This window comes from Entelurus aequoreus, linkage group LG03, assembly GCF_033978785.1.
Source record: "Entelurus aequoreus isolate RoL-2023_Sb linkage group LG03, RoL_Eaeq_v1.1, whole genome shotgun sequence".
NCBI lineage: Eukaryota > Metazoa > Chordata > Actinopteri > Syngnathiformes > Syngnathidae > Entelurus > Entelurus aequoreus.
In genome coordinates, this window is record NC_084733.1 from 12,336,679 (window position 1) to 12,362,990 (window position 26,312).

Genomic DNA, 26,312 nt, shown 5'->3' on the forward strand with positions numbered 1-26,312 from the left:
CAAATTAAGCACCCATGTACAGTCCAGATCACATCCAAGTCGAACTCAGCAACACATACCTTCATTTATGTACACTTAAAATAGGGAATACAACAACAGATTGCATATCATATATAAACAAAATTAAATTTTCAAAATAAGCCTTTGAGGACTTCCCATCTTTTTTTTATGTTTTTTGGCATCATTATCGTTTTCAACCATATAATTTTCTAAAGTTAAAAAATACTGAATAAATGTTTTAAAGAAAGAAATACTAAGTGAATATCTGTTTTTGGCCTTAAAAATAAACCTTTTACCAAGTACTATAATTAAATTGACTAAATCATGATTGTCAATGAACTCTCCTAAAATAACAGAAACCACATCAAGCTTCATAAACAAACCAATCTTTAAACACATTTTTTCAACTTCCACCCAAAACGAAGACACAATATGACAATACCAAAACAAATGCAGGGTGGATTCAGGCTCCTGACAACAAAATCGGCAATCATCTGACTCTGTCATATTCCATATTTTTAACATTTTTCCCGTGGGTAGGAAGTTATAAATAATTTTAATTTGAAAATAACGATTTTGCACATCGACAGTGGTTTTGTAGATTAATTTGAATATTGCATCCCACGGCAACGGGCAGTCAAAAAAGTCCTCCCATTTTCCATATGTGTTGTATGGGGCAGCCTTCAAAGATTTCTTTATTAAATAAAACTTATATATTTTTCTATTTATTTTAGTTCCTTTTTGCCAACTAGAATTTCTTATTAAGGGTTTACAAACTAATAATTTAGTAGTTCCATAATTAATTTGTTTCCATCTTTTCCCAATGACTCCAGTTAGTTGATTAAATGAAAAGCTTGAGCAAGCATCACCATACATAGTTGTAAATTCATTATATTTCATAATTTTACCATTCTCATTGATGTCATTGACAAAAATGATTCCTCTTTCAAGCATATTTTTCCAAAAGAAAGGCTTTCCATCTATTACAATATTAGAGTTCATCCATATTAACTTTTGCTACGTTTCTTTACGAGTTAGAGTGAAAAAAAACAAAAAACATATGAACATTGTGAATGATAGACAAAATTCCCCCCCAAAAAGTGCAGTTCCCCTTTAAAAGATGGATCATCTCACCACTTCCACTGCCATGATTGCTGGTGATGATCTGCAGCCTCCACTGAGCCTCGGCGGTGCGTTTGGATAACCTCTGCAAGCGGGCGCCAAACGTCCCGGCCACCACAGAGCAGCCCACGCTCTCCGCCACCTCCGCCTCTCTTTGGAGCGCCGTACCCGTCTCCTGCCCTTCCTGCTGGCCGAGCAAGCACATGCCCTCCAGCCCTTCTTTAAGAAGCTTGAGAAACCCCTCCATGGCCACCACATCTGCCAGGAAGCCCCTGCAGCCCTGGACGTAGTGGCCCAGGTCCAGGTAAGCGCGACGGCCACCTAAGCCGTGCGTGAGGTCCTCCTCTGTTTGACTTTTTCTGGCTTCGGCATTGGTTGCGTTTATGGTCACATCTTTGGAGCTTCGCGGGGCAAAGTCGGCGCTTGAAAGGAAGAGAAGTGAGAAGATGTTCTCCAGCAGCTCCAAGCGAAACATGGCAGGCACGGCCTCCAGATACAGTTGGCACTCTGAAAGGTAGTGCTGGAAGAGCAAGTTGTGATCTAGAGGGGAAAGAATGACGCATTTAATGTAGCGATGAACCGATATGTTTTTTTAAGGCCGATACTAGAGATGTCCGATAATATCGGACTGCCGATATTATCGGCCAATAAATGCTTTAAAATGTAATATCGGTAATTATTGGTATCGGTTTAAAAAAGTAAAATTTCTGACTTTTTAAAACGTCGCTGTGTACACGGACATAGGGAGAAGTACAGAGCGCCAATAAACCTTAAAGGCACTGCCTTTGCGTACTGGCCAAGTCACATAATATCTACGGCTTTTCACACACACAAATGAATGCAAGGCATATTTGGTCAACAGCCATACAGGTCACACTGAGGGAGGCCGTATAAACAACTTTAACACTGTTACAAATATGCGCCACACTGTGAACCCACACCAAACAAGAATGACAAACACATTTCGGGAGAACATCCGCACCGTAACACAACATAAACACAACAGAAGAAATACCCAGAACCCCTTGCAGCACTAACTCTTCCGGGACGCTACAATATACACCCCCCGCTATCCTCTACCCAAAACCCCGCCCCCCACAACCTCGCCCACCTCAACCTCCTCATGCTCTCTCAGGGAGAGCATGTCCCAAATTCCAAGCTGCTGTTTTGAGGCATGTTAAAAAAAATAATGCACTTTGTGACTTCAATAATAAATATGGCAGTGCCATGTTGGCATTTTTTTTCCATAACTTGAGTTGATTTATTTTGGAAAACCTTGTTACATTGTTTAATGCATCCAGCGGGGCATCACAACAAAATTAGGCATAATAATGTGTTAATTCCACGACTGTATATATCGGTTTGATTGAGATTGATTGAGACTTTTATTAGTAGGTTGCACAGTGAAGTACATATTCCGTACAATTGACCACTAAATGGTAACACCCGAATAAGTTTTTCAACTTGTTTAAGTCGGGGTCCACTTAAATTGATTCATGATACAGATATATACTATCATATATACTATCATCATAATACAGTCATCACACAAGATAATCACATTGAATTATTTACATTATTTACAATCAGGGGTGTGGAGGGGGGGGGGGGGGGATATGGACATCAAGTAGTGGACAGAGAGAGAGAGAGAGAGAGAGAGAGAGAGAGAGAGAGAGAGAGAGAGAGAGAGAGAGAGAGAGAGAGAGAGAGAGAGAGAGAGAGAGAGAGAGAGAGAGATCGGTTGATATCGGAATCGGTAATTAAGAGTTGGACAATATCGGCAAAAAAGCCATTATCGGACATCTCTAGCCGATACCGATTATTAATAGTCAAGGAGGCCATTAATCGATATTTGGAGCCGATATTCATTTGCAGTAAAAGTTAGTCAAACATGAATTATATGTCAGTAAACAGCTGAACACGGCTTTAAGTGTTTTTTTAACACTATTTTTTTGAAAACGTCAGACCAGTAGCGACATAATGTTTAACGCGGCACTAATGTTGTGGTTAATATAGCACCAAAAACATCAGGAGATTCCACAAACATCTTTATTACGTGTGTCTAAGAGAAACATCAACATTTGCATTTCAAAATGTGGGAAATTGCTTGGGAAACTCTTTAAAAATATGGGATTTCTTTAAATCACAATAACTTGTCATCTACTAAATTTTATACATGTTAATAGCAGTTTGAACATTTTCCTCGTACGAAACCTTGAAATATTGCGAACATTTAAATAAAAATTATTCTGGGCTCCTGCATGTAGCTTATAGTTGAGACATTTTTTTGCGGGGTTGAGGCGGGCAAGGTTAGGGGGAGCGGGGTGTGGTGGTAGCGAGGGGTGTATATTGTAGCGTCCTGGAAGAGTTAGTGCTGCAAGGGATTCTGGGTATTTGTTCTGTTGTGTTTATGTTGTGTTACGGTGCGGATGTCCTCCCGAAATGTGTTTGTCATTCTTGATTGGTGTGGGTTCACAGTGTGGCGCATATTTGTAACAGTGTTAAAAGTTGTTTAGACTTAGACTTCCTTTTTATTGTCATTCAAATTTAACTTTACAGCACAGATAAGAACGAAATTCCGTTACATAAACTCATAGTAGTGCAGGATAAAAAAAGCAATAAGGTGCATACATAAATAAATAAATAAATATATATAAATAATATATATATAATATATATAAAAAATAAATAAATATATATAAATAAATAAATAGATTACTGTACAGATAAATATATTGCACTTTTTCACATGCGTCCACGTTTATGGATGTATGTTATATTGTCTTTTTTGTTTGTTGTTTATACAAAAGTTGTTACGGCCACCCTCAGTGTGACCTGTATGGCTGTTGATCAAGTATGCCTTGCAGTCACTCATTTGTGCGTAACAACAGCATTTATTATGTGACTGTGTCGGCACGCTGTTTGAATAGAGGAAAAATGAACGTGACGACAGGTTGTAGAGGACGCTAAAGACAGTGTCTTTAAGGCACGCCCCCAATATTGTTGTCCGGGTGGAAATCGGGAGAAATTCGGGAGAATGGTTGCCCCAGGAGATTTTCGGGAGGGGCACTGAAATTCGGGAGTCTCCCGGGAAAATCGGGACTGGTTTTGGGTTTTGTATAATAAGTCTCCTCTTTGTCAAGATATCTACACAAAGTTTGGATTTTTGGCATAAATATATATTCTGTTGTCTTCATGTCAGACCATCTCTGTCGCGTTATTTGATTGAATCACGAAACTCGGGGTGCTCCTTTAATGAACCTATACAACGAGTGTCGCGGACGGAGGCTTGTCACGCCATTCCATCGCTGCAGGAGCAAAAAACACAAAACGGGACCGGCAAAAGGCTGCTGAGGTTGAGTAGACCAGGGAAGACTTTTTTAAGAACCCATAAATGCCCTGTCAATTATCAAAACATATTTGGGGAGAATTATTAACAAAAAAAACGCTCATACCGATACATGTCAAAATGCCAAATATTGGCGCTGATCATCGGCCCAGCCGATAATTGGTAAATCTCTAATTCATTGACTGTATAAAATAGAGATGTCCGATAATATCGGCCTGCCAATATTATCGGCCGATAAATGCTTTAAAATGTAATATCGGAAATTATCGGTATCGGTTTTATATTATCTGTATCGGCTTTTTAAAAAAAATTTGTAAAACATTTTTTTTATAAAATCAACATAAAAAACACAAGATACCATTACAATTGTTGCACAACCCAAAAAACCTCCCTCCCCCATTTACACTCATTCACACAAAAGGGTTGTTTCTTTCTGTTATTAATATTGTGGTTCCTACATTATATATCAATACAGTCTGCAAGGGATACAGTCCGTAAGCACACATGATTGTGCGTGCTGCTGGTCCACTAATAGTACTAACCGTTAACAGTTGATTTTACTCATTTTCATTAATTACTAGTTTCTATTTAACTGTTTTTATATCGTTTTACTTTCTTTTTTATTCAACAAAATGTTTTTAATTTATTTATCTTATTTATAAAAGGACCTTATCTTCACCATACCTGTTTGTCCAAATTAGGCATAATAATGTGTTAATTCCACGACTGTATATATCGGTATCGGTTGATATCGGTATCGGTAATTAAGAGTTGGACAATATCGGGTATCGGCAAAAAGCCATTATCGGACATCCCTAGTATAAAACAAAAAAACTCTGATAAAGACGTAGTGCAAACCTTCTGAGAAAGACGTGGCAAGGCTGGGCTCCGATTCCTCCTGCTGCTGCTTGGGTCGGCACTTACTGCATCCGGAGTACTTATGCGCATTTACACACAGAGCATAGATTGCGTACTTCATGGTGCAGAAGCCCTGAAACAAAATTGTGTTCCTCAGTGCAGCAGGACTTAGAGGACAATTGGCCTCAGTGTCCGCTGCGAGGCAGTAGAGAACATGGTGTGCGTTATTATTTTTGGAGCTTCATCGAGCACAAGAAAAGCGAGGCGAGACAAGCTGACCACTTCCTGGTGAATTTGGCGCTCGCTGCAGCAGATCCAGTATGCGCTGCTCTTCAAAGCGAGCCAGCGGAGTCAAGGAATGCAGAATGTAGAGGGCCGAGTGGTTGTCAAGAGTGTGGAGCTGCGCCAGCAAAGCCTCCATGGAGAGACCTCTGGAAGCCACAGAGCATAATTACAAAAACTAATATTAATACAAATACTGTATAATAGAATTGAATCCAATGCTCACGGGTTGTTGTTTTTACACCACTCAAGAATTCTAAGCTGGGACGACAAAAGGTTGGCAAAGTCTTGCAGGACACAGTCATTGGCCGATGCCTACAAAGGGAAAAAAAAGTCACTCCAAGAACGAAATAAGGCCAACAAAAACATACTTAAAAAAAGACAGTTATGTCTATTATGGGGGTTTATTTGTGTCTTTAATACGAAAGCTTTTTTTGTCACTGAATTTATGTATCTGAATTTTTTGCGTTTGAATTTTGTGAACTGAATTTTTTTACCGGTACATTAAATTATGCTGACAATTTCATTGAATGTTTATACACTGAATTTTTAAATACTGATGTTTTACACTGAATTTTTCAGCACTGATTTTTTTGTCTTTATTACGAAAGCTTTTAATGTCTCTGAAATTATGTATCTGAATTTTTTGCGTTTGAATTTTGTGAACTGAATTTTTTTACATTAAATTATGCTGACAATTTCATTGAATTTATATACACTGAATTTTTAAATACTGATTTTTCAACACTGAATTTTTCAGCACTGATTTTTTTTGTCTTTATTATGAAAGCTTTTTTTGTCTTTGAAATGTATCTGAATTTTTTGCGTTTGAATTTTGTGAACTGAATTTTCTTACATTAAATTATGCTGACAATTTCATTGAATTTATATACACTGAATTTTTAAATACTGATTTTTTTACACTGAATTTTTCAACACTGATTTTTTTGTCTTTATTACAAAAGCTTTTTTTGTCTCTGAATTTATGTATCTGAATTTTTGGATTTCGAATTTTGTGAACTGAATTTTTTTACATTAAATTATGCTGACAATTTCATAGAATTTTTATACACTGAATTTTTTACACTGAATTTTAAATACTGATTTTTTTTACACATTTTTTTAAACAGAATTTTTATACACTAGTTTTTAAAACAAATATTTTTTTTCAATGAAATTGTCAGCATAATTCGATGTAAAAAAAAAAAAGAATTCACAAAATTTTAACAAAAAATTCAGTTACCGGTAAATAAATTCAGTGTAAAAAAGAAAAAAAAAAGGCTTTTGTAATAAAGACACAAATTAACCTCAATACCTATCACGAGCAAGATACAATTGTACTATAATAATGCTCACTTTAGATTGACACACACAATCAGGTAATAATTCATGTAATGTCATGTTTATTGCGTGTAATTTAATGTTATGTCATGTGCGTAATGTGTGTAATCGTAATGTAATGTGTGTCATGTAACATAATGCAATGTAATGTAATATATAATATATACTGTATGTACTGCAATGTAATGTGTGTAACTGTAATGTAATATATGGTGTAATATGCACTGTAATGTAATATGTACAGCAATGTAATGTGTGTACCGGTAGTGTAATATGAAGTGTAATGTGCATAATGTAATATGTAATGTGATGTGTGTAATGCAATATTTATTGAAATGTGTGTCAAGTAATATGTACTGTAATGTAATGTATGTAGTGTAATATTTGATATAATGTGTGTCATATAATGTGTGTGGTGTAATATTTAATGCAATGTGTGTCATGTAATATGTACTTTAATGTAATGTGTGTACTCTGTATTGTAATATTTAATGTAATGTGTGTAAAGTGCAGACCAAACGACAACTGAGGCAATGCGGCGCAGACCTGCTGATGATGAAGGACGGCGAGCAGCGTTTGAGCCGAGCTCAGACTGTGACAATGCGTCCATCCCAGCAGCAGCAGCAGGCGACACAAAGGCTGGAATTCGGAGCGTAGCATTTTTCTCAGCTGGGTAAACTCCTCGTGTTTGATCAGGTCAAGTGCGGTAACCTGCATTCAGGGCGAGGACATCTCGTTGGTTAAAGTTTGAACTCAACTCAAGCACTCAAAGGCCGTACGGTCTACTTTCTCTTTTCATGTCGGAAACCTGATCTGACGTTGCACTCGTGCTTGAGTGTAATGTTGTGGCAAAATGTATATTTTAGTAATCCCTTGTCTAACAACTATTTTAGACTAAGCAACAGTCCTCATGTGAGTATTGCTTCTTTTCACTGCTTTGGCCTGGTATGTGTCTAAAAGATACTACTCTTAATTTGGCCCTCTGCTAAATTCCTCGGGCCCTGCGGAGATAGCTCTGCTTGGCTCTTCTTACATCCCCACACATCCCAAGAACATGAGACAAGGACTGTTGTGAAGCCAACGATCACTATTTTATATTGTATTTCTCTTTTGCTCAAAGGTTACTCTCCAAATGGGTTTATTTTGTGATTGATGCTGTATTACTGACTTTCCCAATGTTAAACCAAAACATTCCCGTTCACAATCTGACATTTACATAGTCATGTTCATGCTGTATTTAAAAAAATAAAGATGATTCTATTTAAGAAAACAGGACATTCTTATTGCACACAGGCGTGTTTTATCATGCTGTGAGGGGGCGTGGCCTGCGGACCTGCAGCGAGGCGGGGTGTGCCGGGGCTGGCTCCGAGATCGGCGACAGGTGCGTAGATGGCCCACCTGGGCGCGTTTATCTGATCACCTGTCACTCTATAAAAGGGCAGCAGCCGGGAAGGAAGAGGTGGGAGGATTTGGAGTTGTTGATGGTGAAGAGAAAACCCGAGCACGAGCGAGAGCGAGACGGAAACGGAGACGGAGACGAGAGCGGATGGCTGAAAAGCAACCCGAAGAGCGAGACCGTCACGGGAGGCGATTGCTGAAAAGCAGAGCGATAAGTTTATTGCAAAATAAACCAAATCACAAAACCGTCAAGCCTGTCATGTCTCTTCTGGGTGGTCCGAAGAACCCGAAGATGCAAGACCTCCACACATGCCTACTGTTTCGCCCCGAATCTTGCTATCAAACACAGGCTTAAACTACTATGTAGCTAAATCCTACCTACTTGTGTAAAATCATTTTGCCAAATAAGCAGAAAGTAGTTGAGGTTGGTTGTCATGCAGTTGACAGCCATGTTTTGTATACATCCAAACATGTGAGCGCCACCTACCAAGACCTGCTCAAGGAAGTGCTTCCTGCTACTAAGGCACTCGAAGTAAATCATCTTCCACACAGATGCACGATTCTTATGGCAACACAGACTGAGGGCCAGCTTCTCTGCTTCGGGCAGGTGCACTGAAGAACACAAACATCAGGCTTTTAGAAAAACACACAAAGGCGACAGCAATATGGCGGTGGGGACTTCACCTTGGGAATCAGGCGCGCTCCTCAGCAGATGATCCCTCTGTAGCCTCAGCGCGGCCGAGCCGTACGCCGACACGAGAACGTCGCACTGCGGCCGCAGCAGCGCGCTCAGGACCCTCTCCTCTGCCAGGGGCCCGTCTCTGGCCGCCCACAGCGCTTCACACAGTGCCTCCAACTGGCCTCTGACGGCACCAGAGTTCCACGGCATCACAGCCAACACGGCGTAGATCTCCTCCACCCACTCGTCAGTCCTCTCCGCTCTGGTCTCTGGCTTTGCAAGTTTGTCCAGCAGGTGGCGGATGAACACGTGCTGCAGGGCCGCGTCGTTGATGCTCGGCTCATCCTAAGGATTGATGATAGCTTTTTAAACACCCAAACTAGAAATGTTGTGATGCATTGTGTGTTCTGTGTATTCCTGTGGCCATAAACCAGGGGTGTCAAAGTCAAGGCCCGTGGGCCGGCTCAATTATCTATGGCCCCCGGGATGATATGTGATTAGTAGGGGTGAAACACAAACACAAAAATTTTGGTTCGGTACGTACCTCGCTTTAGAGGTCACGGTTTGGTTCATTTTCGGTACAGTAAGAAAACAACAAAATATACATTTTTTGGTTATTTATTTACCAAATTTGTAAACAATGGCATAACATACACTACCGTTCAAAAGTTTGGGGTCACCCAAACAATTTTGTGGAATAGCCTTCATTTCTAAGAACAAGAATAGACTGTCGAGTTTCAGATGAAAGTTCTCTTTTTCTGGCCATTTTGAGCGTTTAATTGACCCCACAAATGTGATGCTCCAGAAACTCAATCTGCTCAAAGGAAGGTCAGTTTTGTAGCTTCTGTAACAAGCTAAACTGTTTTCAGATGTGTGAACATGATTGCACAAGGGTTTTCTAATCATCAATTAGCCTTCTGAGCCAATGAGCAAACACATTGTACCATTAGAACACTGGAGTGATAGTTGCTGGAAATGGGCCTCTATACACCTATGTAGATATTGCACCAAAAACCAGCAGCTAGAATAGTCATTTACCACATTAGCAATGTATAGAGTGTATTTCTTTAAAGTTAAGACTAATTTAAAGTTATCTTCATTGAAAAGTACAGTGCTTTTCCTTCAAAAATAAGGACATTTCAATGTGACCCCAAACTTTTGAACGGTAGTGTACATATACACACAGGGTCCATTGCCAGGGTTAATGTGGTCAACATATATAAAATAAAAACTAAATAAGATAAGGCTCAGAAGTGTTTCTTAACAAAACCTTTCTACATATAAAGTGCTGTTTTTGATTGATTGACTGAGACTTTTATTAGTAGATTGCACAGTACAGTACATATTCTGTACAATTGACCACTAAATGGTAACACCCGAATAAGTTTTTCAACTTGTTTAAGTCGGGGTCCACGTTAATCAACATTAAACTGCGTCAAGTTGCTTCTCAGATTAAATAAAATGACAAAACTTTTCTTCTACGTATAAAAAGTGCAACATTAAACAGTTTCAAGTCAACTCAAAACTTCTCCCCCCCAGCCTGGCTAACTTGGCAGTAAGAGGATATATGGGCTCATTGTTCTTCCACCATAGAAGTGGGTCAAAATCTAGTTCTTAATGCAATATGGACTTAAATCTGCTGCTATAAAAGCATTTGTCATTGCTTTAGCCCTGCCTGACTCGCCGAGGAGAGGCTGCTTGAATGCGGTGGTGACGCTTCAAATGGGTTAGCATGTTTGACGTGTTGTCAGAAGCAGCTGCTGAACAATGTCGGCAAACCTTCATCCTCCATTGTTGTATCGCGCAGCCAAAGTGTTCCCAAAAGGGAGATCTTAACGAGGCAGGAGGGTCTTCCAGCTCTGGCTTTTACATGTTGTCGTAGCCCGGTCGTTGCTAGCATGCCGTGTGTTGTGCCTCAGTGTGCATTGTTTACACAACGTGCGCTACGCTACTTAATATGTCCGTGTGGAAACTCCTTCGGTACACATCCGAACCGAACCGAAACTAAGGGTGTAACGGTACAGTGATTAGTATTATATCCGGCCCGCAGGCCACAGCCGCCTGCTGCTGTTTTGCATGCACCAATACTCCATCAGTGTTGGCGCTAGGAATTTTCAAAATGGGATCCTGGGGACCCCATCAAGTCACAAAAATGGGGTGCCACAGAAAACTTTTGGGGTCCCACTTTTTTGTAACCATTTTGAAAACAAATGATACAATATCAAACACATGGCAATATTCCTCCTCTCCTTTATAGTGCTGTAGTGTAATGGTACCTGGAAGAAATGTGTGAGCGACTGAGCGAGTCGGGGCCGCTTCTTCTCCAGTAACGCCTGCAGGCAACACTCCACGGCAGCTTGTGCGGACGTCAAACCTTCGGCGGTGCCTGTGGCCGCAAACGCCCGCTGCACCTGCTGCTGTAGCACAGCGGACGTCGTCATCCCAACACATTTATAAAATTATTTTTTGCTCGATGATCAGAGGAAAGTGTAACCTTAAGGAGAGGCTCCTCGATGCTTTCTGACCACAGATGTTCCAACAAAAGGAGGAACTCCAACTCTCTTTTGACGCTGGCAGGAACCTGTCATGCAGAATTAAATGACAGATAGAAATCAAAAATGTTTATATTGTAGATATGTGTATCTATGTACATAATTCATAGGAATAACACATGATATTAAGAGTTAAACGAGTCAAAAAGAGAAGAATGGTAGGTATGAAAAACACTAACCGATTTATTAATAACCCTCTGAAAGGGACTTACTGTATGCCGTCTTTAAGTTGAAGTGAAATGGTTATAAGTGTACCATAATAATTTAATGATGTTAAGCTAATGATGCAGTAAATTGAACGATGTGGACACGTTTGTTACTGGATACTTTATAATAAGCTTCTGCCTTGGAGACTTTGTATGTGTAATTAAAAGTACTATAATGATTTGATACTTGTTTGTTTTGACAAATGTGTTGTTTTAGATGGCAATATTGTTCAATTATTATTCCGTATGTACAGCGGAGTTCATACTCCAACAGGCTCCTTCAGCTTCCTTCCCGCACTGTGCGATTCAAGAACTCCTTCATTCCGCACTCCATCCAGCTTTATAATCACTCGCCATACAGCAATAGATGATATCTGCCTATTACCTGACATGTTAGCTACTTCTTCTTTATAATGTCTATTTTCTATTTTCTGCTGGATCTACTCTCTATTTTATGCTGCTGCTGTCACATATACTGTAATATTGTACATGGTAATTGTTATATATTGTATATATGTTATAGACATAATGTATCTGTATATATAATATACTGTACACATATTATGTATATATTCGCATATATGTTATATTTTATATCGCTATATTTAGTCTATTTATACCTGCATTGTCTTTTCCATCCTTACACTTTCCATCATTGTAACTGAGCTACTGTGTTGAACAATTTCCCTTAAGGATCATTAAAGTTTGTCTAAGTCTAAGACTAACTTGTGTGCTTAACTGCTGTGTAGCTGATAGCTCCTAGCAGACCTTTCGTAAATGACTTGACTAAAATAGAAGAAAAGACCAACCTGGTGTGCTTATCGGAGGTAACCAAAAAGTTTGGATCAGAGCATTATTTTGTAAGTATTTTAGATGCAAGCCAATATATAAGCCGATAATTATCAGACCAAAACTAGATATCAATGTCGTATCGGGATACCCCTAGTTTTAAATTCAGTGTTTGGTTTGTCCGCCACAAATACATTTAGCTCTATCTGTTAAGAATCCTCTAGTTTACGCACATTTATTCGGGAGGCCTTTATTTTAAAACTGGTGTGTCGCTTCCGATTCTGCCTGTTCTACGATCAGTCACGTTCTGTCGTTACCGATTTGAATTTTCTAAGCTTCTTCTAATTGTGTTTTATCGAGGTTATGATATTATTCTACTTCGAATAACAGATGTGTTTATTTAGTCGTTAGCATCTGACTGCTAAACCAATTAGCTAATGTGGCTAACCTGCTGAATTAAGATCACCATTTAATTGACACTTAATAAATGCAAGTATATGTTCTGCCATTGTTTGTATTGATATTCAGGTTATTTATATGCATACAAGATGCAAACATTGACTTTATTTATTTTAATCAATAATCCTTCCCCCACAAAAACACACACTAACTGCACAAAAAAAGTTGTATTTAATTTAAACAGGAAGAAGCATTAGAAAATGGATGGATGGATAGATGTTCAATTTTCTTATTCTTATCTATCTATCTCATTCCACACAGCATTCTTAGCCGGCTAATTTCAGTTCTACCTCTTGTCAAGTACCTTATATTTATTGCCTATTGTTATTATTTATTTATTTACGGCTTTTTAAATACTTGCTGGGACCTGAGTCCAAATTTCCTACCGTACACGTGCAAATATGTATGGGTATGACAAATAAGGCTCCTTGAATCCTTGACAGAATAATAACATGAACTTGCACTTGTGAACTTCAGATACTAAATTAAAGCAATGCAAGTGTGTAGACTGGAAAAACTCACAAGCTCATCTTATTTCTCGTCAAAATATCTGAATAATATTTTTCAGAGAGACATAAGAACTTGTCTATAGACAATAGATCGTCTAAAGAAAAAAACACTACTTTTGAGCATCACACAATTGTTTTAGGACTCAAAACTCAGCATCAAGGGTTGGAATTGGGGGTTAAATCACCAAAATTATTCCCGAGCGCGGCCACCGCTGCTGCTCACTGCTCCCCTCACCTCCCAGGGGGTGGAACAAGGGGATGGGTCAAATGCAGAGGGTAATTTCACCACACCTAGTGTGTGTGTGACTATCAGTGATACTTTAACTTTACAACACTAGTAAGTATGACTAATAATACATGTTAATTGCTAATTTCAAAATCACTTTTAAGTGTGTAAAGCTTAAATATAATGTCTTATTTCAAGAAATCTTACCAAGACAATTTTGACCTATTCTATTGGCAGATCTTTTTTGCTCATTACAGGCAAAAGTGACTTGTATTCATTTTGTTTCACTCTTTTTAAGAGGGCCATCACTCTTTTTAGAGGGCCATTTCTCCTCCATGTAGACTTCAAAGTCTATACTTACTTCACTTATTTTCCTAAAATGTTATGCGAATTTAGCCATGATGTCATTTCTCCTACAAATCCAAAACTACAAAAACACTCCAGATAACAAGTTTGACCCTGGGACAGATTATTTCTCTTTCTATTATTTCCTATGCGTGTGTTTTTCCACCTTAGAGCTCGTTTTGTGTGTGTGTGACATTTTCCCGCTGCATTGCATAAAAACACTCCTCAACGCAATAGTTGTAGTAAGTTCTGTTAGTTCCACTTTACCCGCTCTTCCGTCTGTTTCTCCAAAACCTGAAGCCAAAACCATGCCAGCATGTGTGGACTGCCCACAGACTCCCACCTGAAAGCACACATTGTTGTTTACACTACACATTTAAATGAATAAAACACACATAAAGAAAGCCGGGAAAACATGAGTCAAAGCAACAGTCTTGTAAAATGACGACATGTTGCATTAGGCCTGGGCGATATGGCAGATATTTGTGTTTTATATCAGTCGATATCGATAATTATTGATATTTTTAAAACTTAACGGAAAAAAAAGTTGCAGGAGAAAAACATAATAACTAGAGATGTCCGATAATGGCTTTTTTGCCGATATCCGATATTCCGATATTGTCCAACTCTTAATTACAGATACCGATATATACAGTTGTGGAATTAACACATTATTATGCCTAATTTTGTTGTGATGCACCGCTGGATGCATTAAACAATGTAACAAGGTTTTCCAAAATAAGAGAACAACTTCAACTCAAATGATGGAAAAAAGTGCCAACATGGCACTGCCATATTTACTATTGAAGTCACAAAGTGCAGTATTTTTTTTAAACATGCCTCAAAACAGCAGCTTGGAATTTGGGACATGCTCTCCCTGAGAGAGCATGAGGAGGTTGAGGTGGGCGGGGTTGAGTTGGGGGGATAGGGGGTAGCGGGGGGTGTATATTATAGCGTCCCGGAAGAGTTAGTGCTGCAAGGGGTTCTGGGTATTTGTTCTGTTGTGTTTATGTTGTGTTACGGTGCGGATGTTCTCCCGAAATGTATTTGTCATTCTTGTTTGGTGTGGGTTCACAGTGTGGCGTATATTTGTAACAGTGTTAAAGTTGTGTATATGTCCACCCTCAGTGTGACCTGTATGGCTGTTGACCAAGTATGCCTTGCATTCACTTGTGTGTGTGTCAAAAGCCGTAGATATTATGTGACTGGGCCGGCACGCAAAGGCAGTGCCTTCAAGGTTTATTGGTGCTCTGTACTTCTCCCTATGTCCGTGTACACAGCGGCGTTTTAAAAAGTAATTAGTTTTGTTTTGAAACCGATATCGATAATTTTGAAACCAGTACCGATAATTTCCGATATTACATTTTAAAGCTTTATCGGCCGATAATAACGGCAGTCCGATATTATCGGACATCCCTAATAATAACTGCAAATATTTGTATTTAAAATGTAACCTTCAGCTATCAAGGCAGAAAGGAAAGGAAATGTCAACACAAGCATGGAAAACACTCAAAGTAAACAAATATCTAAAATCACATTGAACACTTAACAATAACCCCCTAAAATGAAGATGGAAAAATAAAGAACACGTGAGAAATGCTTAAGAAAGTGTAACAAAATAGTGCAAAGTGTGAAAATGTAAACATAGAGAAACCTGAGAACTATTTTCTGCAGGTTTAGTTCCACTAGTTAATGCGCTTGATATCGTTTTATCGGTCCGGCCCTGCGTTGCACTCACTTGAACTTGTAAGGATGACAAACAGCGGCCTTGAGTATTTCCCGCAGCTTCTCCGAGTGTCCTGTGGACTTGACCAGCTGAGGCACGCAAGCGCTTGCCAGCTCCCACTCGCCACACCTCAGGCACCTCTTGAAGTACTCAAAGAGGTCCTGAAGCGACGTCTCGGCCTCGCAGCCAAAAGCATGCATCGCCGGCTCCATTGGGACACTGCTCCGGCTCAAGGGGAGGTGTGTTCAGGTCTTAGGTGTGGTCCAGAAGGAGAATGGAGGCTTCTTAACCTGAGAGGAAGCAAAATAGCAATCATTTGAATGTCTCCGGGAAAAGCTTGACACACTGTTTATTGAGCCAAAGGGGAGTTTTGCATCAACGTCACTTTTAGGGCTGCAACAAATACCGTATTTTTCGGACTATAAGTCGCAGTTTTTTTCATAGTTTGGCCGGAGGTGCGACTTATACTCAGGAGCGACTTATGTGTGAAATTATTAACACATTAGCGTAAAATATCAAATAATATTATTTAGCTCATTCACGTAAGAGACTAGACGTATAAGATTTCATGGGATTTAGCGATTAGGAGTGACAGATTGTTTGGTAAACGTATAGCATGTTCTATATGTTATAGTTATTTGAATGACTCTTACCACAATATGTTACATTAACCAAAAAATGCGACTTATACTCCAGTACGACTTATATATGTTTTTTCCCTTCTTTATTATGCGTTTTCGGCCGGTGCGACTTATACTCCGGAGCGACTTATACTCCGGAGCGACTTATACTCCGAAAAATACGGTAATCAATTAGAAAAACCCTTGGATTTATATTGTTGCTTTGATTCATGATTAAGCGCAGTGGGACTCAAACTTGTTTGGCCTCATTTCTCTTTGGCACATAAAAAATAATGGAAATTTGATTTTTAGATAGGGTGAGAAGCTCTGTCATCCGGGAGGAGCTCAAACTAAAGCCGCTGCTTCTCCACACCGAGAGGAGCCAGATGAGGTGGTTCGGGCATCTGGTCAGGATGCCACCCGAACGCCTCCCTAGGGAGGTGTTTCGGGCACGTCCGACCGGTAGAAGGCCACGAGGAAGACCCAGGACCCGTTGGGAAGACTATGTCTCCCGGGAGGAGCTGGACGAAATGGCTGGGGAGAGGGAAGTCTGGGTTTCCCTGCTTAGGCTGCTGTCCCCACGACCCGACCTCGGATAAGTGGAAGAAGATGGATGGATTTTTTTTTTTTTGTCCTGTCCAGCTTCTCAGGCAAATCATATAGCAGATGTAGATGCCTATATCGGCTGTTCAGGTTTACTTTACAAAAGAAAAGTGTAGGATACTTCTCTTGTTGCCTTATTTGTATTTGACTTTATTAAATGTATTTATATTATCATTTGGTGCAGCCGGGCCGGAGCAGGAGGGGATAGAAAGAGAAAAAAAGGAAGACAGAGGGGGAAATTGTGGAGATAAGAGGGGGATTAGACAGAGAGACAAAAACAACAACAGCAAACACAACAACAACAACAACAATAGAGCAACATCAGCAAATACGACATGTACAAATATGATGGTAAAAGTGATAGCAAATAAGCAGTTAGCGAAAAATAAAAAATAATACAGAAATGACAATGAGCATTATTACACTACAAATGGAGCAATACAAATACCAATAGAAATAGCACTATTGATAATGAACAATACCAATAATTTACCTCTATTATCAACAATACAGTTGTTCAAATGCAACAATACATATACCTAATGATAACTAGATATACGAAAGAATGCAGAAAATTGGAGGGGAAGAAAGAGAAGCAAACTATATTAACCTTGTAGATTGTTATAGTAACAATAGGTTAAGCTTTGTCAGAGTGCCATGTGTTACCCAGTTTACCCTAGGGCAACAACGTTAATATATGTTTGATGAAACGTGATTATGTGCATGAGTGTATGTATGTATATGTACTTGTATATGTACAGTATGTGTATATGTATGTTTGTACAGTGAATGTATTTGTACAGTATGTGTATGTTTGTACAGTGAATGTATAAGTACATTATGTGTATATGTATGTTTGTACGGTGAATGTGCGTGTGGATGTACGAACTTTGAGTATGTAGGTATGTACTGTATTTGTGTATGTATGTATGTATGTGAGTATATGTGTATTTGTATGTACAATATATTTGACTCCCAGTGTGTGTGGGATGGATGGATTTTTAGCTTTGTCGTTGTTGATGATGTGCATTTATTAGGAAAACATTTTAGGTTGTGCCAAGCAGAAAAAAAACATTTGTTTATTTAAACTATTTCTCATAAAAAACGCACGATTGAATCCACACAATTTAAAATAATTGTTTGGCTACACAAGTAAAATTTGATTGATTACTAAAATAATCTACACACCTTTATTTGTCGCATGGAGGTATTTAGTCCAACGAAACCGTTTTATTTGAGCTGATAGACCAGATATGTGCTTACTTTAAGCAGCAGTCATTTCACATGTCCAAATGTCAAGTTAGCATTAGCATTAGCTTCAGCTTAGCTAAAAGTCTTCGCAAACTTCCAGAAACACCGGTAACACTGTGGCGTCCAGTTACAAGGTTAAGCCTTAAATAAACTACTTACTCATGTCATTGTGTCGTTTTTTTGTGTAGTTTTCCCCCGAAACCTGGACGGTTGTTTACGCCGGGCTAGCTTACATTGCTCCGTTTAGGTAAGTGACGGTCTGTCAATCACGTGACTTGATCACCTGACTCACTGGCAGCTGATTGGCTAAGAGCGAAGCCTTGTGCTGCCTTCGCGTGCTGTCGAAAATACAGCAACTTATTGTACAAAATTACATATTTTTTCGATTTAAAAAAATAAAAAACACAATTTAAGACTCTACTTATTTTTATGCATTTAGTGGTGTCAATTCTCTTACAAACACGATCAAGTATGAAAAACAACAACACTGAGTATTTTAAATCGGAACTGACGCAAAGGCAGCATCAGTTAAGCGAACAATGTAGATTTGTGCAAAAATCTACACATTTAGTTTTCACATGCACACAACAATAATAATAATAATAACAATAATAATAATAATAATAATAACAATAATAATAATAATTTAAATTGTATTTTAATGTTTAATGTGACTGCAACTGACTCCTCTCAACGAGATGTTGTCGCTATGGCAACAGGCTGGAGGTAGGATCAGTCCTTTTTGGCATCCCTTCTCCAAGCAGCCACACTGCGTCACGCCCTAGGTGGAATGGAGGACACGGACAAGAAAGGAAATGTATGTAGCCTCGTTTTCTTTGTTTGACACAGCACATGCTTTTTAAATTATTTTATTTCATGGATTATTGTGGGGGAAAATGGTTTATCCAGATTATTGTTTAAAATCTTTGTCAATAAAGCTTGTTGCTCCCATCCTGGGCTCACGTCATCATCAGAAAGTCATATGGCGTCACCGTGCGTGTATTGTCTCACAGGGGGAGTACATCGGAGAGATAAAGGGCGGTCTGCGGCCTTCGATGAAGCTGGTGGTGATGGGAATCGTTGCTAAGAAACCCAAAAGGTACGCGTGTTTGCAAGGATGTATACATGCTTTTTTTGTAGTGTAGTAATGCATTTATGGTTAGTCCATGACTAGGACAGTAATAACAGAAGCGTACTAATACAGCCATCTATTGGTTTCTATTTTTAAGACACATTACCGCCATACAATCTCAAGAAATGACATGTAACGCATCATAGTTTGGCATAGGGGTGTGCAAAGTGCAGCCCGGGGACTACTTGCGGCCCGTAGCACAATCATTAGCATACTAGCTTTTCTGCAAACTTTGCAGGTATACACCTCTGCGTCAAATATTTTGTTACTTGACGAATTAGAGATGTCCGATAATGGCTTTTTTGCCGATATCCGATATTCCGTTATTGTCCAACTCTTAATTACCGATTCCGATATCAACCGATATATACAGTCGTGGAATTAACACATTATTATGCCTAATTTTGTTGTGATGCCCCGCTGGATGCATTAAACAATGTAACAAGGTTTTCCAAAATTAAATCAACTCAAGTTATGGAAAAAAATGTCAACATGGCACTGCCATATTTATTATTGAAGTCACAAAGTGCTTTTTTTTTTTTTTAACATGCCGCAAAACAGCAGCTTGGAATTTGGGACATGCTCTCCCTGAGAGAGCATGGAGAGGTTTAGGTGGGCGGGGTTGGGGGGGGGCACGGTTGAGGTGGGAGGTAGCTGGGGGTGTATATTGTAGCGTCCCGGAAGAATTAGTGCTGCAAGGGGTTCTGGGTATTTGTTGTGTTGTGTTTATGTTGTGTTACGGTGCGGATGTTCTCCCGAAATGTATTTGTCATTCTTGTTTGGTGTGGCACATATTTGTAACAGTGTTAAAGTTGTTTATACGGCCACCCTCAGTGTGACCTGTATGGCTGTTGACCAAGTATGCCTTGCATTCACTTGTGTGTGTGTCAAAAGCCGTAGATATTATGTGACTGGGCCGGCACGCAAAAGAAGTGCCTTGAAGGTTTTTTAGCGCTCTGTACTTCTCCCTACGTCCGTGTACACAGCGGTGTTTTAAAAAGTCATACATTTTACTTTTTAATAACCGATACCGATGTTTTCCGATATTACATTTTAAAGCATTTATCGGCTGATAATATCGGCAGTCCGATATTATCAACCTAGTTAGCATGCTAGCTTTTTTTTTTTTTTTTTTTTAGCTAATTTTGGTTCTGGATTCATGCTAACGTTAGCATACTAGCATTTTAAACAGATTTTTCAGGCAAACTGCAAATTATTTTCTACTTGACAAGATTTAAATTGTATTTCTAGAAATGTGCCTGGTTTTAGGAGCTATTTGCTTATTTTTACACAATGACTGGTCTGGATTTTAGCCCCCAAAAAAAGCAGGCCTCACATGCTACCTTATTTAGGCAATTTAGTAGGTATACGCCTTAGTGTCATGTATTAACCCTTGTGTAATGTTCATATTGTTATTAATCAGCCAGTGTTTGTGGGTCTGATGGACCCGTTGCATTTTGTGGCTTTTATGCCTCACAATCAAACCCTTTTATGTTAAAATAAAAGGGTTTTTATTTTTATGTTAAAATACTGAACAGATGTTTACCTTATCCCAATAAACATCTGTTCAGTATTTTAACATAAAAGTGTTTGATTGTGAGGCATTAAAAGCCACAAAATGCAACGGGTCCATCAGACCCACAAACGCTGGCTGAGTAACAACAATATGAACGTTGCACGGAAAACTTCTCTGCCAGTTTCCGCATCCCACAGGGATTCTTCTTTTGTGTTTCTGCACCTGCGGTTCCCACACATGGTTGCAACATTGTTTGTCAACACTGTTTGCTCTCATTTTCTCGCACATTTGACCCTCTGATGTTCTGTGTACCTACACTCTGTCCTCCTCCTGTCTAGGCCTACTGTGTGTGTGTGTGTGTGTGTGTGTGAGTGTGTGTGTGTGTGTGTGTGTGTGTGTGTGTGTGTGTGTGTGTGTGTGTGTGTGTGTGTGTGTGTGTGTGTGTGGTACACAGAACATCAATTTCCACACTTCTATTAGCCCCGGGACCAGTGGACCCTGGACATCTTATATGTAATAGAAATGTGTAGGGGGTGTGTGTGCTGTGTGGTCATTAAATATGTATTCTAATATATATTCTTCACCGAAAATGAGCCAAAATCAGTGAGTCTCAGTTTGAAAAATTAATTAATTGTATCATTTTTATTTTAATAAAAAATGAAAACGGGTCCTACAGACCCGAACACCACACAAGGGTTAAGTTAAAGTACCAATGATTGTCACACACACACGAGTTGTGGCGAAATTATTCTCTGCATTTGACCCGTCACCCTTGATCACCCCCTGGGAGGTGAGGGGAGCAGTGAGCAGCAGCGGTGGCCGCGCCCGGGAATCATTTTTGGTGATTTAACCCCCAATTCCAACCCTTGATGGTGAGTGTCAAGCTGGGAATTAATGGGTCCCATTTTTTATAGTCTTGGGTATGTGCTAACTGTTAGCATAGTACTGTTAGCATGCTAGCTTTTTTTTTATAGCTCATTTTGATCACATTTTTTGTTGCCTGATGCTATCTGGCCTGCGTGCTAACTGATAGCATGTCAGTTCGATTTTGGCTCTTCACCATTCTCATGAAATTTCTACCGAATTTGCATTTTTTTAGTTCATTTGATTTGTCAGTCTCAGTGGCCTAGTGGTTAGAGTGTCCGCCCTGAGATCGGTAGGTCGTGAGTTCAAACCCCGGCCGAGTCATACCAAAGACTATAAAAATGGGACCCATTACCTCCCTGCTTGGCACTCAGCATCAAAGGTTGGAATTGGGGGTTAAATCACCAAAAATGATTCCCGGGCGCGGCCACCACAGCTGCTCACTGCTCCCCTCACCTCCCAGGGGGTGATCCAGGGTGATGGGTCAAATGCAGAGAATAATTTCGTCACACCTGGTGTGTGTGTGACAATCATTGGTACTTTAACTTTAACTTTTTAACTATGGTCATCCCTGGTCTCGGCACCGCTCAAACACGCCCTCTGGCGGCATGACATGGCACTGCGCCATTTTGATGGGAGATGATTGATTGATTGATTGAGACTTTTATTAATATATTGCACAGTACAGTACATATTCCGCACAATTGACCACTAAATGGTAACACCCGAATACGTTTTCAACTAGTTTAAGTCCATGTTAACCAATTTGTGGTAAAATAAGATGGGTATGTATTTGTGCAGCATTGAGGTGGTGGTGTCCTGCAAGCCGCACAGGGAGGAAGACGAGGAGGACGGCGAGTCGGAGTCGGAAGGCGACGTGGGTCTCCAGCTGAAAGTCACCTTCACGGACAAGGCGGTTCAGCGCAACGCCCGGCTAGATGGGAAGTGGGGTCGTGCTGAAAACACCCTCTCTTTCTTCCCTTTTGCAGCCGGAGAGCCTTTTAAGGTAGGTTCCTCCTCACAGCAGTGACGTCATCACCACAACTACCCAAGGAGCATTATAAAGAAATAATAATATTAATGAAATTTACTACACTGTCCAATCAGATGCAAGCGTCTAATAAAAAAAAATAATCCAAAAAAAGCCCAAAAATTGTTATCATTAAAAAGCATTATTATATTGTTTATATAAAAAAAAATTTTTAAAACAAAAAACTGATGATGGAGATACGTGATCTTAGTAAAACTAGCTAAAATGAACAGATGAACTGTTTACAACTCTTATATTTCATTCTTATTTATATTTCATTTGTTCCATATTTAATTAAATTAAGTGTTGCAACATTGAAATAAATCATGAAAGAAAGGAGGCAAAAGGAAGTATAAATGTATAAAGAAATATAAACTAGCAGATTTTTATAGAATTTATATTACACATCCATCCCTCGCCATCATGCACTTTAAATATTGCAGCTTTACCACATCATGGGATATATATGTTTTTAGATTTAAGCTAACTCTACATTTATTGTTTACATGCTTTTTTTTTTATATTTCTCTTTGCCATTTGGGCTTATTGGACCCTAATTAGAATAAAAACTAAGAATCATATTTTGATATGATGTACTTAGTCCATAAGTACACAAACGTGTACTTCATGTGTAGTGACATGCTAATTCTTATTTTTACACTTTTTTTTTTTTCTAAATTCCACTGTATGTTATACTCTTCTGAGTATAAGTTTTGGAAATAAGAGCTAAAAGGTGCTGTCCACGCATGTGGCCACTAAGGCCTTTATTAAGTAGTTTCAAGTATAAAATGGCTAAATAAACTAATGATAGTAGTATTAAAGTATGTTTGTACAAAACCCAAAACCAGTGAAGTTGGCACGTTGTGTAAATGGTAAATAAATGATTTGCAAATCCTTTACAACCTATATTCAATTGAATAGACTGCAAAGACAAGATATTTAACATTCGAACTGGTAAACGTTGTTATTTTTTGCAAATATTAGCTCATTTGGAATTTGATGCCTGCAACATGTTTCAAAAAAGCTGGCACAAGTGGCGAAAAAAGACTGAGAAAGTTGAGGAATGCTCAGCAAACACTTATTTGAGTTGAAGTGGAGTGGTAATTTAGTAGCCACAATCCTTTATTAAGGATTCGTGACACAGTAAGTTGAACGATGCAGACACGTTTGTTACTGGATAGTTTCTAAAACGCTTCTGGCTCGGAGACTTTGTATGTGTAAGTAATATGCAGCTATAATTATTCCATTCTTCTTTATATTGACAAATGTCATGTTTTAGACTGCATTATTGTTCAAAGATGATTACGTGTGTCTACCTTACGGTATGTGTTACTTTGTGCTTAGCTGTTTTGCAGCTGCTGACTCCTAGTCAATAGTACTAGGACTCCTCCCTTTGTTATAACAAAACAACAATTTGTATACTGAAGTTGGCACATGGTGTAAATGGTAAATAAAAACAGAATACAATGATTTGCAAATCCTTTTCAACTTATATTCAATTGAATAGACGACAAAGACAAGATATTTAATGTTCCAACTGAGAAACTTACCTTTTTTTTTTTGCAAATAATCATTAACTTAGAATTTAATGGCAGCAACACATTGCAAGTTGTCACAGGGGCATGTTCACCACTGTGTTACATGGCCTTTCCTTTTAACAACACTCAGTAAACGTTTGGGAACTGAGGAGACACATTTTTGAAGCTTCTCAGGTGGAATTCTTTCCCATTCTTGCTTGATGTACAGCTTAAGTTGTTCAACAGTCCGGGGGTCTCCCTTGTGGTATTTTAGGCTTCATAATGCGCCACACATTTTCAATGGGAGACAGGTCTGGACTACAGGCAGGCCAGTCTAGTACCCGCACTCTTTTACTATGAAGCCACGTTGATGTAACACGTGGCTTGGCATTGTCTTGCTGAAATAAGCAGGGGCGTCCATGGTAACGTTGCTTGGATGTCAACATATGTTGCTCCAAAACCTGTATGTACCTTTCAGCATTAATGGCGCCTTCACAGATGTGTAAGTTACCCATGTCTTGGGCACTAATACACCCCCATACCATCACACATGCTGGCTTTTCAACTTTGCGCTTAGAACAATCCGGGTGGTTCTTTTCCTCTTTGTCCCGAAGGACACGACATCCACAGTTTCCAAAAACAATTTGAAATGTGGACTTGTCAGACCACAGAACACTTTTCCACTTTGCATCAGTCAATCTTAGATGAGCTCGGGCCCAGCACAGCCGGCGGCGTTTCTGGGTGTTGTTGATAAATGGCTTTGGCTTTGCATAGTAGAGTTTTAACTTGCACTTACAGATGTAGCGACCAACTGTAGTTACTGACACTGGTTTTCTGAAGTGTCCCTGAGCCCATATGGTGATATCCTTTACACACTGATGTCGGATTTGATGGTCATGGGCATTCAATGTTACGTGCAGGGATTTCTCCAGATTCTCTGAACCTTTTGATGACATTACAGACCGTAGATGGTGAAATCCCTAAATTCCTTGCAATAGCTGGTTGAGAAATGTCGTTCTTAAACAATTTGCTCACGCATTTGTTCACAAAGAGTTGACCCTCGCCCCATCCCTGCGGAAGCTGCTTTTATACCCAATCATGGCACCCACCTGTTCCCAATCAGCCCGTTCACCTGTGGGATGTTCCAAATAAGTGTTTAGTGAGCATTCCTCAACTTTCTCAGTCTTTTTCGCCACTTGTGCCAGCTTTTATGAAACATGTTGCAGGCATCAAATTCCAAATGAGCTAATATTTGCAAAAAAAACACAACGTTTTCCAGTTCGAACTTTAAGTATCTTGTCTTTGCAGTCCATTCAATTGAATATAGGCTGAAAAGGATTTGCAAATCATTGTATTCTGTTTTTATTTACCATTTACACAACGTGACAACTTCACTGCTTTTGGGGTTTGTATAACAAAACGACAATTTGTATCTAATAAACATTTGAAGGACTGCAATGAAAGGTTAAAATGATGACGTGAGGCAGGCCAGGTGTACCTAATGAAGTGTCTGCCAGGTAACGATTTCCGATCCTTCTTGATAGATGGAGATCGTTTGTGAGCACCAGCAGTTTCGTATCCTGGTGGACGGTCAGCCTCTGTGTGGCTTCAGCCATCGTCTCCCACAGCTGGCCAGCCTCACGGCCTTACGAGTCTTCGGGGATGTGCACCTCACCAAGGTGGCCTGAAGGGGCGACGGACAGAAAACACCTTTTTTGGGGGGGTGGGGGGGGTGGGGGGGTAGTAGAGTTAGACTAGACGGGGCGTGATTGTTTTGTTAGTTTCACACTTTGGAATCACAGCAGAAGACAAAGTGCCTTCACGTGTTTACCTTCAACATGCTGACTCATCAACATTGCAATACTACTTTTTGGGGGAATGTTGCTCATTATGATCGACAGCAAGAGAAAGATTCATTCGTAAAAAATGTTTTGAACA

General features: G+C 39.4%; 2 protein-coding genes across 5 annotated transcripts in view; one reads left to right on the top strand and one right to left on the bottom strand.

The window, feature by feature from the left end:
- The window catches only part of zfyve26 (zinc finger, FYVE domain containing 26), a 69,952-nt gene extending 51,369 nt beyond the window's left edge, over nt 1-18,583 (bottom strand). For 3 of the 4 annotated variants that reach the window (XM_062041242.1, XM_062041239.1, XM_062041240.1), the window contains exons 1-12: nt 18,475-18,583; nt 15,854-16,131; nt 14,383-14,458; nt 11,524-11,610; nt 11,306-11,446; nt 9,035-9,374; nt 8,838-8,962; nt 7,499-7,663; nt 5,838-5,926; nt 5,609-5,760; nt 5,330-5,524; nt 1,135-1,662 (exon numbers count right to left, since the gene is read on the bottom strand). In XM_062041242.1, the coding sequence (XP_061897226.1) occupies nt 1,135-1,662; nt 5,330-5,524; nt 5,609-5,760; nt 5,838-5,926; nt 7,499-7,663; nt 8,838-8,962; nt 9,035-9,374; nt 11,306-11,446; nt 11,524-11,610; nt 14,383-14,458; nt 15,854-16,053 (2,098 nt within the window). In that variant the 5' untranslated portion in view covers nt 16,054-16,131; nt 18,475-18,583. The remainder of the gene's footprint in view (nt 1-1,134; nt 1,663-5,329; nt 5,525-5,608; nt 5,761-5,837; nt 5,927-7,498; nt 7,664-8,837; nt 8,963-9,034; nt 9,375-11,305; nt 11,447-11,523; nt 11,611-14,382; nt 14,459-15,853; nt 16,132-18,474) is intronic. The other variant, XM_062041241.1, reaches the window with a different exon arrangement.
- Nucleotides 18,584-19,057: 474 nt separating this feature from the next.
- si:ch211-10a23.2 (Galectin-related protein A-like) lies at nt 19,058-26,085 on the top strand. The gene is made up of 4 exons (XM_062040396.1): nt 19,058-19,132; nt 19,329-19,414; nt 22,629-22,833; nt 25,919-26,085. Exons 1-4 carry the CDS (start codon nt 19,106-19,108, stop codon nt 26,060-26,062), a joined length of 462 nt encoding a protein of 153 aa, XP_061896380.1. The 5' UTR covers nt 19,058-19,105; the 3' UTR covers nt 26,063-26,085.
- The last annotated feature ends 227 nt before the right edge of the window (nt 26,086-26,312 follow it).

Coding starts and splice junctions, on each gene's coding strand:
- si:ch211-10a23.2 (XM_062040396.1), top strand. CDS start 19,106: ATGGAGGACACGGACAAGAAAGGAAAT. Junction 19,133..19,328: donor ACACGGACAAGAAAGGAAAT/GTATGTAGCCTC, acceptor ATTGTCTCACAG/GGGGAGTACATCGGAGAGAT. Junction 22,834..25,918: donor CAGCCGGAGAGCCTTTTAAG/GTAGGTTCCTCC, acceptor CCTTCTTGATAG/ATGGAGATCGTTTGTGAGCA.